This window comes from Geotrypetes seraphini, chromosome 1 (genome assembly GCF_902459505.1).
Source record: "Geotrypetes seraphini chromosome 1, aGeoSer1.1, whole genome shotgun sequence".
NCBI lineage: Eukaryota > Metazoa > Chordata > Amphibia > Gymnophiona > Dermophiidae > Geotrypetes > Geotrypetes seraphini.
The window spans coordinates 70,155,696-70,175,853 of record NC_047084.1 but is presented as its reverse complement, the minus strand read 5'-3'; the positions used below and the strand labels follow the sequence as shown (position 1 = coordinate 70,175,853).

Below are 20,158 nucleotides of genomic sequence, written 5' to 3'. Positions count from 1 at the left end.
GCAGTGGATTTTCCTAAGCCATCTTAATAATGGCGTATGGACTTGTAAGAAATGATCCAAACCTTTTTTAAACCCTGCTAAGCTAATTGCTTTCACCACATTCTCTGGAAACAAATTCCAGAGTTTTATTACAAATTGAATGAAGAAATATTTTCTCCATTTTGTTTTAAATCTACTACTTAGTGGCCTCATTGCGTGCCCCCTCCTAGTATTTTCTAGAAAGAATAAACAAGTGATTCAGGTCTATGCATTCCACTTCCCTCAGTATTTTATAAACATCTATCATATCTCGCCTGAGCCATCTCTTCTCCAAGTTGAAGAGCCCTAGCCACTTTAGCTTTTCATCATAGAGAAGTCATTCCACCCCCATTATCATTTTTGTTGTCCTTCTCTCTACCTTTTCTAATTCTGTTATATCATTTTTTAAATGCAGTGACCAGAATTACACACAGTATTCCAGATGCAGTCGCACCATAGAGCAACACAAAGGCATTATAACATTTTCATTCTCATTATTGTTTTCCATTCCTTTGTTTATACCTTATTCCTACTCTGTTCAGAGGAGTCCAACAAAACTAGAGGATGTTCCCTCATCTCTTTCCTCCCAAGCCCCACCATGCTGTATCCTCCATCTTTCTTCCCCAACTCCACCATCACTTCATCTCTCTTCCCGCCCCTCCCCCTCCTGATTCCTGGCATATTCAGGCTGCTTCCCTTCCTTTCCCTTCACTAACCAATTTGCACTACTGCTTTCTTGACAATGAAACCACTGTGAGGCCATAGTCACGCTGCTGGCACTGGCAGTCTCTCTCTTCCTCTCACCCCTTGATGTAACTTCCTGTATCGGGGAGGACTTATTTAGTTGTGAATGTTTGTTCTAGATCTGTCATATACTGAAAGAAGTCCTTAGGAAAATAGATCCCTACCTTAATTACACTACTGTACTGTATACATAGAGAATGACACAGGGACAAATTTTTCCCCGTCCCCGTGAGTTCTTTTCCTGTCCCTGCCCCATTCCTGCAAGTTCCATCCTCATCTGCACAAGCCTCAAACACTTTAAAATCATAAGTGTTTGAGGCTTGTGTGGTTAAACAGGAATGGGGCAGAGACTGGGAAAGTGACAAAACTCATGGGGACAGGACAGGGAAATTGAGTTTGTGCGGGGACGGGAACAAATTTGTCCCCGTGTCATTCTCTAACATGTCTCCAGCTTGGCTTCTAGTTCTCATAAAAGAGTGTGAGAAATAAACAAGCCAGAATACAATGAGGCTATTGAAGTCTGGTTACCAAGCGATTATTCAATCCAGTAAATGTAAAACATTCCCATCAGCCACTGAGCAATAGCAGGAAAGTAAACAGAGTCCAGCACTAAGAAACAGAAAACAGGCAATTCATCAGATATGATTTTTACAACAACAAAAACTGAATGGAAAGTAGAAGAATGGAATATATATATATATATCTGTTGAATTTCCTGCTACAGAGAAATCTTAACTAAGCTGGTACTGTGGATATAGCACATGGGATTCACTTTGGTCACTATCTATAGAAATGAAGCGTGTCTATTTGGCTTTCTGAATAAATGACCTCAACAACCCTGCTGAGAGAAAAGTCCTACCTCCGTCAAGTGGTGCACACACAAGAGTCTTAAAAGCAATCTCCAGGCATCATGGCTTTCTTTCTTCTGCACCACCCAAGGTCCCAGTGATAAGTTGACACTTCAATTGTTTTGCTACATAAAGAGATTTCATCCATGCCTATAATGACAGTATGAAATATATGTATTCCTCTGTCTGTGCTGTTTGTGGAATTCCAGTCTCTGCTGGTTCTACAGCCGCTGGCTGGTCAGATGGTCTACAGGACCTGACTCTTATGGTTTGTACATCTGTCCTGCTGTCAGTTCAATATCCTCAATTTACCCAACAGCAACTGGAGGAGAAACTCAAAACTGGGAAGATAAATCGACCTGTTGAAGCTCTAATAAGAAAACAGATTACAGAGAAGACAACACCAGAAATGAACGAAAAAGGCTTTGAACATTTTTTACCCCAGAACCAGTTAGCAAGGGCCAAAAGAAGCATTATGCCTGATAAGCCGAATGAGTATTTCTTTACAGACTTAGCAAATCTGCAGAAACAACTAGTTTCAGGTAATGTTTTATGTTTCTATACAGGGAGGGATTTTACTTTGAAAATGTTTTATTGAAACTATCCCCCAAATTCTATATATGATGCTCTGAGTTGCAGACACCTATTTGGGCATGTGTCCCATTTGCATACACAACTAAATTAAATAATGAGCCAATTAGCACTGATTACTGGCTTCTTAATATCTAATCCAATCTTCTTTTTAGGCAGGCTCAAGGCAACTTATAGAGAGGGGTGAGGATGGAGAAGGGGGGAGGAGGGGGGAGAAGAGGTAGGTAGGAGGGGGTAGGGAGAGGGGTAGAAAGGGAAGGAGAGGATACAGGTGATTAAGTATTGAATAGATGAGTTTTCAGTTTCTTCTGGATTTAATTTTTATTAATGCATGTAAATTTAGGCATGGCCAGCATATAATTGGTTTGTGCTGGCTTTGAAGTCATCGATTTTTTAAATGTTTATTTTTCTAAAACTGATGTACCCAGTGCATAAAAATCCATTTCTCCTATATTGTATATCAGGTTTTACATTAGCAAGTTATGTTCTAAAATACTGGTTAAACTTGAGATTAAACTGGTTAAACTGACCTTAACATTTCAGTTCCTACTTCTAAAATAGGGCTACACATGTCTTTATAAAATCTAATATAATAAAACGGTAAGCCGCGCATGCGCAGTTCCTATGCGTGTGTCCGTTTTCTGTGAGCTGTAGCTAGGAAGTGCGCATGCGCGGCTTACGGTCTTCTTCCTCCCCCCGCCTAGGTGGATGTCGGCCGCGGCGGCTGCTGGCCGCCCGAAGCTCGCTCTCTCTCTTCCTCCCCCCTCCCCCCGAGGTGGATGTCGGCCGTGGCGGCTGCTGGCCGCCCGAAGTTTGCTCTCTCTCTTCCTCCCCCCCACCCCCAAGGCGGATGTCGACATAAGTAGGGCATGGAGTTCAGGAGGAAGGTATGGGGGGGAGGAAAATACTGCACAGGGAAGTGGGTGGGAAGGAAATGCTGCAACACACGGAAATGGAGGGGCTGAAAAGGGGTTGAAGGACAGGGGAAGAGGTGCTGATGAACAGGGAGGGGGGCAGAAAAATGAAGACAGGCCTACTGCTGGACAGATGATGGACAGGGGGAGGTAAAACAAAGGGAGAAGGGCTTCTGCTGGATAAGGTGAGTAGTGATGGGGTGGTGGAGGACACGGGAGGTAAAAGGAAGGGAGAATGGACAGGGGGAGCAGGCAAGGGGTGGTAGTGGACAGCCAAGGGGAAAAAAAAAAAAAGACAGACAGAAATACAGAAAGCGACTAAGGAGAGAGAAAAAATAAAAAAGACAGACACACACACATATATTCTAGCACCCGTTAATGTAACGGGCTATAAGACTAGTTTAGTATAAGTGGAAGGAATTACGCCTCAAATGCAGGTGCAGACATTGGTACCTTCTAAAGAGCTTACATATACGGTATAAATCAGCATAAATAATCATAAGAATAGCCTTACTGGATCAGACCAATGGTCCATCTAGCCCAGTATCCCATCTTCATGGAGGCTAATCTAAGTCACAACTACCTGGCAAAAACCCAAATAGGAGCAGCATTCCACACCACTGATCCAGGGCCGGTAGTGGCTTCCCCCATGCCTGTCTCAACAGCAGACTATGGACTTTTCTTCCAAAAACTTGTCCAAACCTTTTTTCAAATGAGCTACATTAACCACTCTTACCACATCCTCTGGCAATGCATTCAACATATATACTTTATGAATTCTGCCTACATTCAACCCAACCACACCTCTGGCAATGGCAACAGTAAAAGCATATAAATTCATGCTTTGTGCTACTTTATAAGAGTCATGTATATTGCACATGTATATTGTCAAAGATGAATTTATAAAATTACCCTTATACTGTGCAAAATAGTATATTTTAAATGCTACAGTAGACTCTCTGTTAACCGCAACTCAAGCAACCAGAACTCTCAAGCAACCAGCAGAAAAAAATCAAACAAATACTGTAATATTTTAAATGAAAATATAATCAATTTTGGGAGGAAATTTAAGTGTAAATTTGTCACGCCACACCTGAGTATGTCCACACTTTGTCAACACATGTCCGGTAGTTTGTCTGGAACAGTTTTTGGTATGGCATAGTATTAGTTAGGCCTATTTTTAATAGTAACTCTCAAGCAACCAGAAACTACATTTATCCAGCATCTATCAATCCCCAACTGAATTTCAGTTTTGATTATGGTCCTGAAACTGGCCCAAAATAATTTTTTGGCCTGGTTTCAGTTTTATCCATAAGGTTATTTTAATTTTCAGTCATGTATTGGCAAAAATTGACCATGTGATTTCAGTAGAAACCAAAAAATTTGCTTTGTCCCATTTGTCTCCCTCCTGCCTTTCCTCCTTGAACAGGGGTTGTCCCTCTTCCCATAGAGTACCTCACAAAAGAAAATTGACCTTGATTGATAAGGTGGTATTTCAAATGAAATTTTTTTTCTTTCTCTCTAGTTTTCGTGGCAGAATACAGAAGTAGATTGCCGGGCCTTTCTTCTGTGCAGTATAAATTTGATGTTGTTGCCATTGTCGCATCAAACGCAATCCTCTGCCTCCAACACTGCCCATCTGCTGCTGCCCAAATGGGTGGTACATCGTTAGTTTGACATCTCCGCTGAAACTTGTCCACTTTGGGAGGCCTCCTGGTAGTGAAACTACCGACAGCATAGCTTTCACCTTCTCAGATGCTTGCAAGCCCCAGCGGCACAACAACTCCATGTACCATGACTGCATATATATAGTATATAGTCCATGCAATGTTATATATATTTTCCACACTTGCAGGTATATAGAATACCTTTAAGGTTCCTCGGAATTCGTGCAGTAGACTTCAATAATAAATTTTATGAAGCGCTGCTAAATCGTTATTGATCCTTCAGCAAGTTAACTCTCCTATTTTATTTTAATTTTTATCACTTTTAAGTTATTAATTTATTCACACTTTAAATAGTAATAAATTATATACTCCATAAATATCTCTTAACAATCATTTGAGCTGAGACACGTGAGCTTTTATGACTTCAGCTGCTAATGAAACTTCGTCGGCTAGGGCAGATGCCGACATGTTTCACCGAACCGGTTTTTCAAGGCAGTCCACCTAACATAAAAGTAAAGGTAATAAAATTACTGATACTTATACTGCACTTAGTTTAATAAAAACCACATCTTACTATTCTTAATACATTTTTTTAACTGCTTACCATATGAACTCTCGCCTCCCAATAGTGTTTAAGGGTAAAGATTGCGGTGGCATTTTTTAATCCCATGAATCTAGGCGTAAATTATGACATCATTATATATTTACGTGTCTAATAGCTGTCCACTCTAGCGCAGCCGTTATGAGGGAAAAAATAAATGGTCACGTTATGAATGTAGCACTACTATGAAGAATTGTAAGGTAGTCCTGGTTGGGGGGGGAGGGAGCTACTTGTATTCTTTTTTTGTACTGCACAATAGTTCTTGCACTATAGTTTATTTATAATAAATACAGCACTCCAAATAAATGCTTTTGATACAACCCTGTGTACAATTCTGGAGGCCGCATTATCAAAAAGATGTGCGGAGAGTTGAGTCGGTTCAGCGAATGGCCACCGGGATGGTCTCAGGTCTCAAGGATCTCCCGTATGAGGAACGACTGGGTAAGTTGCAGCTGTGCTCACCCGAGGAACGCAGAGAGAGGGGAGACATGATCGAGACATTCAAATATGTCACAGGCCATATCAAGGTGGAAGAGGATCTCTTTTTCCTTAAAGGACCCACGGCAACAAGAGGGCATCCGTTGAAAATCAGGGGTGGGAAATTTCATGGCGACACCAGAAAATATTTCTTCACCGATAGGGTGGTTGATCACTGGAATAATCTTCCACAACAGGTAATTGAGGCCAGCAGCGTGCCAGATTTTAAGAAAAGATGGGATTGGCATGTGGGATCTCTTCATGGAGGTAGTTAGGGGGTGGGCCATTAGTGTGGGCAGACTAGATGGGCTGTGGCCCTTTTCTGCCGTCAGGTTCTATGTTTCTATATTTAGAAATTGTGGGTTTAGCAGAAGAATGCAAACAGCAAGCTCTGACAACTCCCTAGTGGTCCAAACTGGTTCACATTTACACAACCAAACTTGAATTTTGGGTTTCAGTTTTACCTTTAGCCAAAACCAGATAATGAGTTTTGACTGCGACTTTGGTTTCGACCAAAAGGTTTCAGACAGTTTCAGTGGCAGTTTTGGTTTGACCAAAACTGAAAAAAAGCAGTTTGGGTCAGCCTCTAATTCATCTTATATACTATAGAAAGGATAAAATAATGAAACATGAGGATATTTGGGACCAATCTTCAAAAACAAAAGGCACCAGAACAATCTTTCTTAAGACAACCACAAAGCACAGTTACTTACCGTAACAGGTGTTATCCAGGGACAGCAGGCAGATATTCTTAACGTATGGGTGACGTCACCGACGGAGCCCCGGTACGGACACTTTTAACTAGAAAGTTCTAGTTGACCACACCGCGCATGCGCGGGTGCCTTCCCGCTCGACGGAGGAGAGCGTGGTCCCCAGTTAAGATAAGCCAGCTAAGAAGCCAACCCGGGGAGGAGGGCGGGTCCTAAGAATATCTGCCTGCTGTCCCTGGATAACACCTGTTACAGTAAGTAACTGTGCTTTATCCCAGGACAAGCAGGCAGCATATTCTTAACGTATGGGTGACCTCCAAGCTAACAGAGGGGGAGGAGGGATGGTTGGCCATTAGGAAAATAAATTTTGTAACACAGATTGGCCGAAGAGTCCATCCCGTCTGGAGAAGGCATCCAGACAGTAGTGAGTAGTGAACGTGTGAACTGAGGACCAAGTGGCAGCCTTGCAGATTTCCTCAATGGGCGTGGAACGGAGGAAAGCCACGGAAGCAGCCATAGCTCTGACTCTGTGGGCCGTGATAGCACCTTCCAGTGAGAGACCGGCCCGAGCATAACAGAAGGCAATGCAGGCAGCAAGCTAGTTAGAAAGCGTCCGTTTAGAGACAGGGCGACCTAAACGGTTAGGGTCGAAAGATAGAAAGAGCTGAGGGGATGAGCGGTGAGCCCTTGTGCGATCAAGATAGTAAGCAAGGGCACGCTTACAGTCCAGCGTATGCAGCGCCTGTTCCCCAGGATGAGAGTGGGGTTTGGGAAAAAAGACAGGCAAAACAATGGACTGGTTGAGGTGAAAGTCCGAGACCATCTTGGGAAGGAACTTAGGATGGGTGCGCAGAATCACCTGGCAATGAGGAAAAGCACCTTCCATGTCAGAAATTTGAGTGAAGTAGTGGCAAGAGGCTCAAACGGAGGTTTCATGAGGGCTGACAAAACCACATTCAGGTCCCAGACGACTGGAGGAGGCTTCAGAGGTGGTTTGACATTGAAGAGGCCTCTCATGAACCGGGAAACCAGGAGATGAGCCGTAAGAGGTTTTCCGAGGATAGGCTCATGGAACGCAGTGATGGCACTGAGGTGGACTCTGATGGAGGTAGACTTGAGGCCAGCGTCGGACAGAGAGAGCAAATAGTCCAGTACAGTTTCCACCGCCAATGAGGTGGGATCGTGGTGATGCAGTAGACACCAAGAGGAGAACCTGGTCCACTTCTGATGGTAACATTGGAGGGTGGCCGGTTTCCTGGAGGCATCCAAAATGCGATGGACAGGCTGAGACAGATTCTGTGGAGAGGTCAGCCCGAGAGAAACCAAGCTGTCAGGTGGAGCGAGGACAGATTGGGATGTAGTAGAGACTGATGCTGCTGCGTAAGTAGAGTAGGAAACACAGGAAGAGGAATGGGCTCCCTGGAGCTGAGCTGGAGCAGGAGAGAGAACCAGTGTTGGCGAGGCCACCGAGGAGCGATGAAAATCATGGTGGCATTGTCTCTGCGGAGTTTGAACAACGTCTGCAACATCAGAGGAAGTGGAGGGAAGGCATAGAGAAACCGACCTGTCCAGTTGAGCAGGAACGCATCAGGGGCCAGACAATGAGGAGAGTAGAGTCTGGAACAGAAAAGGGGCAGTTGATGGTTGTGAGGAGCTGCAAAGAGGTCCACCTGAGGAGTGCCCCACCGATCGAAGATGGAGTGGAGTGTGGTCGGATCCAGAGTCCACTCGTGAGGTTGAAGGATGCGGCTGAGATTGTCGGCCAGGGAGTTCTGTTCGCCCTGGATGTAGACAGCCTTGAGGAAGAGATTGCGGGCCGTGGCCCAGGTCCAGATGCGGATGGCCTCCTGACAGAGGAGGGGAGAACCGGTGCCGCCTTGCTTGTTTATGTAATACATGGCGACTTGGTTGTCTGTGCACAGGAGAAGAACCTGAGGGTAGAGAAGGTGTTGGAAAGCTTTGAGTGCATAGAACATGGCCCTGAGTTCCAGGAAGTTGATATGATGTTGACGTTCCTGAGGGGTCCAGAGACCCTGTGTGCGAAGTTCTCCCAGGTGGGCTCCCCATGCGTAGGGAGAGGCATCCGTGGTGATGACCATGGAGTGAGGGGGTAGATGAAAAAGCAGACCCCTGGAAAGATTGGAGGAGTTCAACCACCATTGAAGAGATCGCTGAAGAGATGATATCACACAGATGGGATGAGAAAGAAGGTCCGTGGTCTGAGACCATTGGTTGGCTAGAGCCCACTGAAGTGTTCTGAGGTGGAGTCGTGCCAGAGGGAGCACATGGACCGTAGAAGCCATGTGGCCCAGGAGGACCATCATCTGCCGAGCAGGGATGGAGTGATGAAGGCAAAGATGGAGCAGGGTCTGTTGACGGTCGGAGGGGAGAAACGCCCTCATCAGTGTGGTGTCGAGAACTGCTCCAATGAACTGAAGTCGCTGTGTGGGAAGCAGATGCGACTTGGGGTAGTTGATCTCGAACCCCAGAAGATGGAGGAAAGAGATGGTGTGTTGAGTGGCTTGTAGCACAAGCGGAGACGTAGGTGCTTTCACCAACCAATCGTCCAAGTAGGGGAACACCTGGAGGTTGTGAGACCTGAGGAAGGCCGCCACCACAATAAGGCACTTGGTGAACACCCTGGGCGATGATGCAAGGCCAAAGGGTAGCACTTTGTACTGGTAGTGATGGTGCTGTATCTGAAACCGGAGGTAGCGACGTGAAGTCTGATTGATTGGAATGTGAGTGTAGGCCTCCTTGAGGTCTAGGGAACATAGCCAGTCGTGTTGAGAGAGAAGAGGGTAAAGCGTGGCAAAGGAGAGCATCCTGAACTTTTCCTTGACCAGACACTTGTTGAGGTCCCTGAGATCGAGGATGGGACGTAGGTCTCCTGTCTTCTTGGGTACCAGGAAGTAGCGGGAGTAGAATCCCTGACCCCTTTGGTCTTGGGGGACTTTTTCGATGGCATTGAGAAGAAGGAGGGATTGAACCTCCTTGAGAAGGAGGAGGGTTTGAGAGGAGTGAGAAGCAGACTCTACGGGAGGATTGTCTGGTGGAAGAGTCTGGAAGTTGAGAGAGTAGCCGTGGCGAATGATGGTAAGGACCCACTGGTCTGATGTGATGACCTCCCAACGGCTGAGAAAAAGTTGCAGGCGTCCTCCGATAGGTTGAGGAAGAGGTAACGCTGGTGAGAGACTGGCTATGCCCTGGAGAAAGGAGTCAAAAGAGCTGAGAAGGTTTTGACTGAGGGAGAGGCTTGGCAGGTTGATGAGATTGGGAGCGAGCCTGAATTTGCTATTGCTGATGAGGTCGGCGAGGTTGTTGCGGAGGTGGATGAAGAGGTCTGGCTGAGAATCTGCGTTGGTATGAAGACTGCTGTCTATAGGGGCGAGCAGGCGGAGTCTTTTTCTTCGGTTTGATGAGAGTATCCCACCTGGTCTCGTGAGCAGAGAGTTTCTGGGTGGTGGAGTCTAGGGACTCTCCGAAAAGTTCATCACCAAGACAAGGTGCGTTAGCCAGGCGGTCTTGGTGGTTAACGTCGAGGTCGGAAACTCTCAGCCAGGCCAGTCGTCTCATGGCGACCGCCATGGCCGAAGCTCGAGAGGTGAGCTCGAAAGAATCATAAATAGAGCGCACCATGAATTTGCGGAGTTGGAGCAGACTGGAAATGTGTTGTTGGAAAAGAGGGACCTTACGTTCAGGAAGATACTTTTGTAATGAAGAGAGTTGTTGAACCAGATACTTCATGTAGAAGGAGAAGTGAAAGGTATAATTATTGGCTCTGTTTGCAAGCATTGAATTTTGATAAAGGCGCTTGCCAAATTTATCCATCGTTTTGCCCTCTCTGCCAGGAGGGGTAGAAGCATAAATACTGGATCCCTGGGTTTTCTTCAAGGTGGATTCGACAAGAAGAGATTCATGGGGTAGTTGGGGTTTGTCAAACCCCGGGATAGGGATGACCCTGTAGAGACTATCCAGTTTTCTAGGGGCCCCTGGTACCGAGAGAGGGTTCTCCCAATTCTTGTAGAAAGTTTCCCGTAAGATGTCGTGGACGGGTAACTTTAGGAATTCTTTGGGGGGTTGCTCGAAGTCTAGGGCATCTAAGAAAGCCTGTGACTTCTTAGAGTCAGATTCTAATGGGATAGAGAGAGCCGCTGACATTTCCCGAAGAAATTTGGTGAACGAGGATTGTTCAGGCTTGGAACCGGTATCGATTGTGGAGGGCTCCTCGTCGGTTGAAGAAGCCTCATCGTCGGTACCGGGTTGGGATTCTTCCCAGAGGTCCGGGTCCCTGACGTCGGTGTGTATAGGACAGGACGGTGGTGTGGATGGTTCTGCGGTGCGAGTCTTAGAGAGAGATTTGCCAGAACGCATGGAGACGGTACCGGGGGAAGAGGAGCGGTGCCGGTCTCGGTCGGCTTGGCGACGGTCCCGATGTCGGAGAGGATCGGCATCAGAGTGTAGTTGCACGAGAGGGTTGATGGGTTCCGCCGCGAGCACCGGCATGGACGTGTTTAATGGTACCGATGGAGTCGACTCCGGTGGTATGGTGCGAGGCTCGGGCCGGTCCGGTACCGAAAGGAGCGGGGCCAATATTGTCGGCAACAGGTGCTGTAGTTGTTGCTGTAGCTGCTCCTGTAATTGAGTTTGGAGTATGGCCGCAATGTGGTCGTCCAGAGGAGGCACCGGTACCGTTTTTTTCTTTTTCGGTACCATAGGTGCTGCTCTACGCCCCGGCGATGAGGAGGCCGATGACGAGGCACTCACCGAAATCGGGGCGGAGCGTTTACGGGGTCGGCTGGATGCCGGGAGGACCGGTGTCGCCGCCGTGGCAGGAGGGCGCTCAAGGGAAGTGGAAGGTTTCTTAGCCGGCTTACCTGATGCCATCGACCCCGAGGAAGGATCAGGCGGTGTGGAGGTAGTCGGTGCCGACTTTAGCGGCGCCGTCGATGGTGTGGCAGACTCCATGGCAGATCCGGTGCCAAAAAGGATGTTCTGCTGGATCTGCCTATTCTTTAACGTACATTTTTTAAGAGCAGCACAGCGGGTGCAGGTGTCAGCCCGATGCTCTGGACCCAGGCACTGTAAGCACCAATTGTGCGGGTCAGTGAGAGAGATCGGGCATGCACACCGCTGGCACTTCTTAAAACCCGGCTGAGGGGGCATGAATTGAAACACGGCCTCCGCAAAATCAAACCCGGATGTTGGCAACAGGCCCCGCCGGGGCCGGCTAGAAAAATAAAGGAAAAGACAAATTAAATAATTTTTTTTTCTTTTTTTAGACGAAAAAGAAACCCGAAGGGAAAAAAGCAAAAAAGGAAGAAAATTACGCGAGCGGGAAGGCAAAGTAGAAAATTTCAACAGCCGTTGAAAGCACATGTGTCTTCTTCGCTCCGCGGAAACGAAGAAACTGGGGACCACGCTCTCCTCCGTCGAGCGGGAAGGCACCCGCGCATGCGCGGTGCGGTCAACTAGAACTTTCTAGTTAAAAGTGTCTGTACCGGGGCTCCGTCGGTGACGTCACCCATACGTTAAGAATATGCTGCCTGCTTGTCCTGGGATAATATTGATATTCTTAGGGTTACCAAATGTCCGTGAAAACCCAGATATGTCCTCTTTTTAGAGGACTGTCCAGGGAACTGGATGGACTTTCCAAAACCCGGCAGTTTGTCCAGGTTTTGCAAAGCCCCAACAAGCTCCAGCCACATCTGGAGGGCATCTGAGCATGCACAGATGACATCACACAGATCCGTGCTTATTCCAGGCCCTCCAGTTGCTGCCGGAGTTTGTTGGGGAAGAAGAGAGGAGGTCTGTGGGGCAGGGCTGGAGGCTGAACTGGGAGTGGCTGGTGAAGAATGGAGTGGAGCTGACAGCGGGCTGGCTGGGTCGGGCTGGGGCAGAGCAGTGCGGGGCTGGAACCGGAACAGGGCATGGCCTTGTATCCGGGTTTTTGCAGGCCAAAAAATGGTAGCCCTAGATATTCTGCTTTGATGCACTCAATGGTGTAGCTACAATGACAACACTAATAGTTTACAAGTTATTTAAGAAGGTAGGGAAAACGAGAGGGCACTCTCTAAAATTGAAAGGGGATAGATTCTGTACAAACATAAGGAAGTTCTTCTTCACCCAGAGAGTGGTAGAAAACTGGAATGCTCTTCCGGAGTCTGTCATAGGGGAAAACACCCTCCAGGGATTCAAGACAAAGTTGGAGAAGTTCCTGCTGAGCCAGAACATACGCAGGGCTAGTCTCAGTTAGGGCGTTGGTGTTTGACCAGAGGGCCACCGCGTGAGCGGACTGCTGGGCACGATGGATAAAGTGTATGGAGCTATCAGGGGACTATATTGAAAAATTAAACAACATTTTTTGAAAACTCTTTTCTTTCTTACTGAGGTAGATAAATTATTGAACGCCCCTCATACTTACTTTCAAGAATAAAGAAAACAAAATAAGGGCATTAAAAAAACTCCATTCACTGATACCAAAAAGCAGGAAGTGAATTAATGTACAAAATGTCCATGTCACCAAATCAAAAAATGTTTATCCATAATTCAAAATCAGTTCATAGATAACACCGCGAAAGACAAAGGCGCGTGCTGATAACTGAGCGCAAGACGGAGGTGCGCGCCGAAGAAAATTACAGTTTTTAGGGGCTCCGACGGGGGTTTTTGTTGGGGAGCCCCCCCAGTTTACTTAATAGAGATCGCGCCGGCGTTGTGGGGGATTTTCAATAACAAACTATTGACTTTTCCTCCAGGAAATTGTCCAAACCTTTCTTAAAATCAGCAATGCTAGCCCCTCTCACTCTCTGGCAACACATTCCAAAGCTTAACTATTCTTTGAGTGAAAAAATATTTCCTCCTATTGGTTTTAAATGTATTTCTCCGTAACTTCATTGAGTGTCCCCTAGCCTTTGTAAATTTTGACGGCGTGAAAAAAAAAAAATCACATAACCCAACAAGGGTCTCTTGTTTTTCTGAAGCTGCATCATGTTCTCAATGGATCAATAGATTTGGTACCCAAATTATAGAAAATGGCTGTACATCTAAATTTCATCACAGTTTTACTACCTGTAAGTTACTGAACAGATAGTTCAGAGCTGAGAATATTAGTTCCAAACTTCTGTACTATCCTCAGAGTTCAATCACAGATTTAGCTTTCCAGTGTCATTATTTCAACTTCCTTCTATTTTTATCTTTTTCAAGTGAACAATTCCTTTGCTCACTATGGAAGACAACAAAAGAAAAAAAAAAGACCCAATAATCCACAGTAAAATCAATCCAACGATAAAAACAAAAAAGACTGTGGCTATAGATGTTCTGAAAATGATTTATTATATACTCTTTCACAATAAAACCATAAAAATACAAATATAATAGTCCAACCGAACACGCCTTCCCTCAGGGGTCTTAGAGGGGTTGAGGAAGAATGAAATGAAAAATAAGCAATAAAAAAAAGATAATAAATGAGAAGAAACTAATAACGACCTATTTTCTATCCTGTTTCTCAGGTAAAAGATCACGGCAACTATCTGCAAGAAGAGGAACCAATCTTCCACCCCAAAGGAATCCTAGCTATTTTGCAGAAGCTGGAAAGGTTCAGCATGTGGGAAAGAGAGATGCTGCAAGGGAAGAGAAGCTCGGGCGAGAACCGCTACTGCCACCAATTTTAAGTGTATGGGCCCAGAATGATGCAAAGTGCAGATCGCTTATGAATTTACAAAGTCGCATGCTTGCTTAGTTCCTTTTTGAAGCGTATTTGATCTGTATTAGTTTCTACCAGATTCCCATCAGACATTAATGAGCGCGAAAATGTTGGAGTCAAACAAAAGAATTGATTACAGTGAAAAGTCAAATTAGTTGAACTATATAAGAGTGGATTTACAGGAATCTAGAAATGTGCCTCCCAACCCCACCCCCAAATATTCAGCCTACAGCAGTCAATGTTTTCTTAAATGCCAGCAGTCATAGGATTTTGGGGCTAGATTCTATAAACTGCCTGGAGGCACCTACTCCTAGGCGCCATTCATCACGACTACCAATCAATCAATAGACATTGTTTATAGAATCATGCCCAGCAGCAGTGGCTTAGTAAGGGTGAGCGACACCCAGGGTAGAGGTACTCCTCCCCCGCCCTCTTCCCCGCCCCTCCTGCCGCACTCGCACCCCCTCCCCCTTCCCCGTAGCTTTTTAACTTCTCTGGCATGAGCAGCATGCCCACGCCAGTGTCGGCTCGCCCTTTGTCGCCACTTCCTAGGCACGTGTCGCGGAAGTGACATCACACAGAGCGCCGATGCTGACATGGGCAGCAACCTCGCATCGGGATAAGTAAAAAAGGAATGGGCTAAGGCAGTGGGCACATGTGCATGGCAAGGAGGGGAGCGGAGGAATGGAAAGAAGGGGGATTGCGCCCTTAGCAAGATGGTGCCCGGGGCCAACCACTGCCCAGCAGCACCTAACACAAATGCCTACCAATGCCTAAGTCAGACCACAACTATTCTCCCTCCCTAACCATGCCTACTTTGCAGGTAGGCACAGCTGGGCACCTTACTTTAGGTGTCAGTAGGAGCCATGCTGAGTTACACAAAGAACTCTTAATTATTTAAAAAAAAAAAAGTTAATGAGTTTTTAATGGCATGCTATGCCAATTAAGCTCACTACACAGAACTCAGCTAGGCATTCCTGATCTACGCACCATATATAGAATCAGGCTCTTTATATTTAGATATTTGCACTGGTATCTGGCTACCAGTCAACACTAAGGCCCTGATTCTCCAAAGTGCATCCCGATTTTAGGCAGCTGTAGGCGTCCTACAGCTGTCTAATCAGCCAATCAGGATGCACGTTTAAAAAAAAAAAATGCTCCCCAGGCAGGCCTGAAGGCGCCTCCGGGAGTCTAGGGAGACCCGCAAGATGCCTAAGCTCGTCTAAGGGCCTTAGGCGGGCCTTAGGCTGAACCTAGGCGGCCCTACACGTCTCCCTAGTAGAGGAGAAGCTTAAAATGTAGGCCAGCAAAATGCTGGTCTACATTGTAAGTAGACGTGGCCGCTATACTTATCGCTGCAAGGGATCTCTCTGCCGCTATAAGTATAGCGGGCCGCGGCCTGTCCGATCGCTGCCCAATCCCTCCTGCCCGAAGATGCACCCTCCCGACACTACCGACCGCCCCCCCCGACACTACCGATCTCCCCCCCGACACTACTGACCGCCCCCCCCCGACATTACCGATCTCCCCCCCCCGACAATATCGATCGCTGGCAGGAGGGTGCCCAATCCCTCCTGCTCGAAGACGCACCCCCCCCCCCCCGGCGCTAACAAACCTCAAACCTCCACTCCACCAAACTTGTTCTTACGGCCAGATGGGTCTTGCATGTCCAGCCGGCAGGCACGCCTCGTCGAAATGAGGCGGGCTCGCCCCTTCCCAGCCCATCCCGCCGAAACCTAAGAGCCTGGGCCAATCAGACCTTAGGCTTCGGCGGGATGGGCCGGGAAGGGGCGGGCCTGCCTCATTTCGACGAGGCGTGCCTGCCGGCTGGACGTGCAAAACCCATCTGGCCGTAAGAACAGGTTTGGTGGAGTGGAGGTTTGGGGGTTGTTAGCGCCGGGGGGGTGCGTCTTCGGGCAGGAGGGATTGGGCACCCTCCTGCCAGCGTTTGGTAATGTCGGGGGGGGCGGTCGGTAGTGTCGGGGGGGTGCGTCTTCGGGCAGGAGGGTTTGGGCACCCTCCTGCCAGCGATCGGTCAGGGGGCCACAGCCCGCTATACTTATAGCGACAGAGAGATCCCTTGCCGCGATAAGTGTAGCGGGCCGTGTCTAATCTAACCCGATTCTCTAACCTGCGCCTGTAACATGGACGCCGGTTACAGAATCGGGGTTTAGTTTAGGCCGATTCTGAATAGGACGCCTCTCCCGGGCGTCCTATACAGAATCAGGGCCTAGGTGTCTTGCGGGCCTCGCCTTCAATATAGGCGGCCTGCCTGGGGAGCATTTTTTTTAAAAAACGTGCATCCCGATTGGCTGATTAGACAGCTGTAGGACGCCTACAGCTGCCTAAAATCGGGACGGCACTTTTCAGAATCAGGGCCTAAATATCTGGGTATGTGTTGACCAGTGTTACATACCCAGGTACTAGTGATATTCAGACCGTTTCCCAAGGGAGTGTGTGGCACAGTGGTTAAAGCTACAACCTCAGCACCCTGGGGTTGTGGGTTCAAACCCACGCTGCTCCTTGTGACCCTGGGCAAGTCACTTAATCCCTCCATTGCCCCAGGTACATTAGGTAGATTGTGAGCCCACCGGGACAGACAGGGAAAAATGCTTGAGTACCTGAATAAATTAATGTAAACCGTTCTGAGCTCCCTTGGGAGAACGGTATAGAAAATTGAATAAATAAAGTTAGGATGGCTTTTTTTCTATGCTAACTTTATCCAGTCAGTTATCTGATTACTGGACTAATCATCAACTCAACTGGAAATTCAGCAGCATTATCCGGATGATGTCATGGAAAATCTGGGGAAGGTCAACAGAGTTTATCTGGGTGGAAGTAACGATCTTACTTGCTACTTTATAGAATATGGTGTAAATGCCAATTATCTTGGCATTTACTTGCACATGGCACATGGAACTGCTCGTGCCCTGTTATAGAATCACCCCGTTACTTATCTTAGAGGAGGACCAAATCCAGTTCCAAGACACTTCAGTTTGTAGTCATTTCAGCTAATCCACTCAAGAAACGTTCCGTATAGTGTATCAGTATCTATCCTGTTATGCTATTAGCTTGGGTTTTCTCAATGGAATTTATGCTATGTGGAATGTTGGTATCAGAGTTTTAGTTTCACTGTCCTGCTAAGTAGATTTTATTTTGTTTGATGTACTGTTCTTATGGTTTATCATTATATTATGTAGGTCACTCTGTACATCGCTTCAATTGTAAAGTGGTTTATAAGTCTTTTAAACAAATAAATAATAAGTAGTAAGGGTGGCGGGAGGGCGGACCATCCAGGCCGCTGTCTTTTTAGGAGGGGTGCCAGTGGCTCCCCCTATCCACTCCAACTGTGGGGGAGGTGCTCAAGAGGAGGGGAAGAGTGGGGAGCACTCAAGTGACGGGAAAGTAGGGGGCATATGATGCGGCAATGCTGGGCGCCACCTTTCCAGGCGCCAACCTCCCTCGCTACGCCACTGGTCGGTATTAATAGAGGAACATAGGGATACCAGACGTCCAGATATCCCCGGACATGCCCAGAGGTCCGGATGGCTTTTCAAAACCCGGCACTTTGTCCAGGTTTTGAAAAGCTGTGTCGGGCAGGGAGGAAGTCTGCGTGGGCGCGGCCGTCACGCGATGATGTCACTTGAGTAAAATATACAAACATTGAGTAAAATTGACTTGAATAAAATCCACAAACATTGCAGCGATAGCTCGTCTGAACCAGTGGCACAGAAAAACTATTTTAAATCAACAAGATTGAGATAAGTACCACTTCCAACTTAAATGATGATTTATGTGTGATGCACCCAGTTGCCGAATTCCACTCGAAATAGCCTGTATTGGCAGATGAAATTAATGCTTAAAGGGAAAAGTCTAAAGCGTTAAATGATGTGAAACTATAGAGATTTGCTATGTATAAAGGCAGGTTTAGCCTTTTTTAAACATTTGAGCAATTTATTAAAGAGTAGGATGGTGGTTGGTAGCCCATGAAGTAACCAGGAGTGTGTAAAAGTATCCATAATAATAAAATGCTAGAGCGCGCATGCGCTCTCGAAAATTCGTGCGGTGTGGCGCCGTGAGGTGTGCTTCTGTTGCAACATTCTAACCTCAAGGCGCATGCGGGGGCTGAAGGCGCGCGACTGTGCTCTCTCCCTGCCTCGGCGCATCACCGCCCGCCCTCACTCACCGCTGCCTCTCACTCGCTGCCTGCCCGCGTCCTCGCCGTGTCACTTCGCCACCGCCGCCGCCGATCCTCTTCAGATCCAATACAGATCGTGGCCAACTTTAAAGAACCTCGCAGGCCGCTCTCCAACCTCAGTAGCATGCTCCCTCTGACGCACAGGATTGCGTCAGAGGGAACGTGCTACCGAGTTGGAGAGCAGCCTGCGAGGTTCGCTAAAGCCGGCCACCACGATCGCAGGATGCTTTGAAGAGGAGCAGGCCAGAAGACGCCGGGATGGAGGAGAGGGTAAGAAGGGGATCAATACCGGGAGCCAGGGGGAGAGGGAAAGAGAAAGGGGGCTGCTTTGGGGGGTGAGGTGTGCTGGGGACAGCTGTGCTCTGAGAGGAGACAGAAGGGGCCATGGAAAGATAGGGAGAGGGAACGGGGGCTACTTTGGGGGGGAGGTGTGCTGGGGTCAGACAGCTTTGCTCGGAGGGGGGGGGGAAGACAGAAGAGGGCCATGGAGAGACAGTTAGGGAGAGGGATTCTAGCACCCGTTAATGTAAAGGGCTTAAAGACTAGTTACACTATAAAACTCTAAACTGGGTTTAATTGCTCCACATTCTGAGGCACACCACCACAGTATAAAAGTAAGTTTCACAGTTTTAAAAGGGAACAGCCTTTCAGTGCTTTATTTCTAATGATAGTGGTTATTTGAAGTTTAGTTTTGAACCCTAGAATGATGTCATATACCATCAGCTCTTCAGTGTAGCCTAGAAAACGTCAAAATAACAGAGATGGTGGAAGACATTGCCGTCTGAAAAAAAGAGGAGGTTACAACTTGTTCTAGTAGGCCAGATTCAGTAAATGGTATCCAAAGTATCATTAAAAGATCTGCAGTAAGCATCAATTTTATAAAGGGAAAGGGAATGGAGACTTCTATACCACCTTTTTGTTGCTTTGGCATTTCAAAACTGACATTCCAAAACTGACATTCAAGGCGGTGGGCACTGGAGGATTAAGTGACTTGCCCAGGGAGCAGCAACAGGATTTGAGCACTAGGCAATCTTTATAGAAAAGCGCTTAGCGTGGATTTCCACTCCCAACGTTGTGCACAAGGACTTGTGGCTGCTGAAACCTGGCGCAAATCCTCACTCCCAACGGATGGTAGTTGAACACATAAAGCCAAGTATTCAATAACATTGCGCCTAATTTCGTGGAGCGCCCCTACCCTTTTGAGTCGTATGTCATGAAAATTAGGCACATATGTTATAGAAATTTGTGGTTCTCCCACCTTTCCTACCTATTTGTTCAGTAGAAATCTGTCAAATTATGTCTCCCTCCTTTTATTATAACTTGTAAAACGCTTAGAAATCTTGATTTGCATTTAATCAAAATTTTAATAAACTTGAACAAGACATAGGGAGATGCATGCATAATTCCTAATTACTGCCAATTAAGTGCCAATCAACTCCAAATAACTCCAATAATTATTAGCATCAAATTGACTAATTAAATGTGCATCTGGGATCCAAGCCCAAATTTTGGCACCCAATATTGGTGACCTATATAAAATCCGGGGCAGTGTGTTTGTCTTCTTTCCAGCTCAATGAATGTTGGAAAGTAATTATATATAAGGGGTTCACAATATCTGGCTGTCTGGGAGCATAATAACTGAAAATTTAACACAATGGTATAAGATTTGTTATGGAGGAAAATCAATG

The 20,158-nt window shown here is 46.8% G+C and overlaps 1 protein-coding gene and 1 long non-coding RNA gene across 2 annotated transcripts in view; one reads left to right on the top strand and one right to left on the bottom strand.

Moving 5' to 3' along the window:
- The window catches only part of LOC117355004, a 217,928-nt gene that overhangs the window by 85,230 nt on the left and 112,540 nt on the right, over positions 1 to 20,158 (bottom strand). The gene's annotated exons all lie outside the window — the stretch shown is intronic.
- LOC117354986 overlaps positions 1,637 to 20,158 on the top strand; it is a 37,422-nt gene continuing 18,900 nt past the window's right edge. The window contains exons 1-2 of the mRNA XM_033932946.1: positions 1,637 to 2,152; positions 14,079 to 14,242. Of these exons, the coding sequence (XP_033788837.1) occupies positions 1,774 to 2,152; positions 14,079 to 14,242 (543 nt within the window). The 5' untranslated portion in view covers positions 1,637 to 1,773. The remainder of the gene's footprint in view (positions 2,153 to 14,078; positions 14,243 to 20,158) is intronic.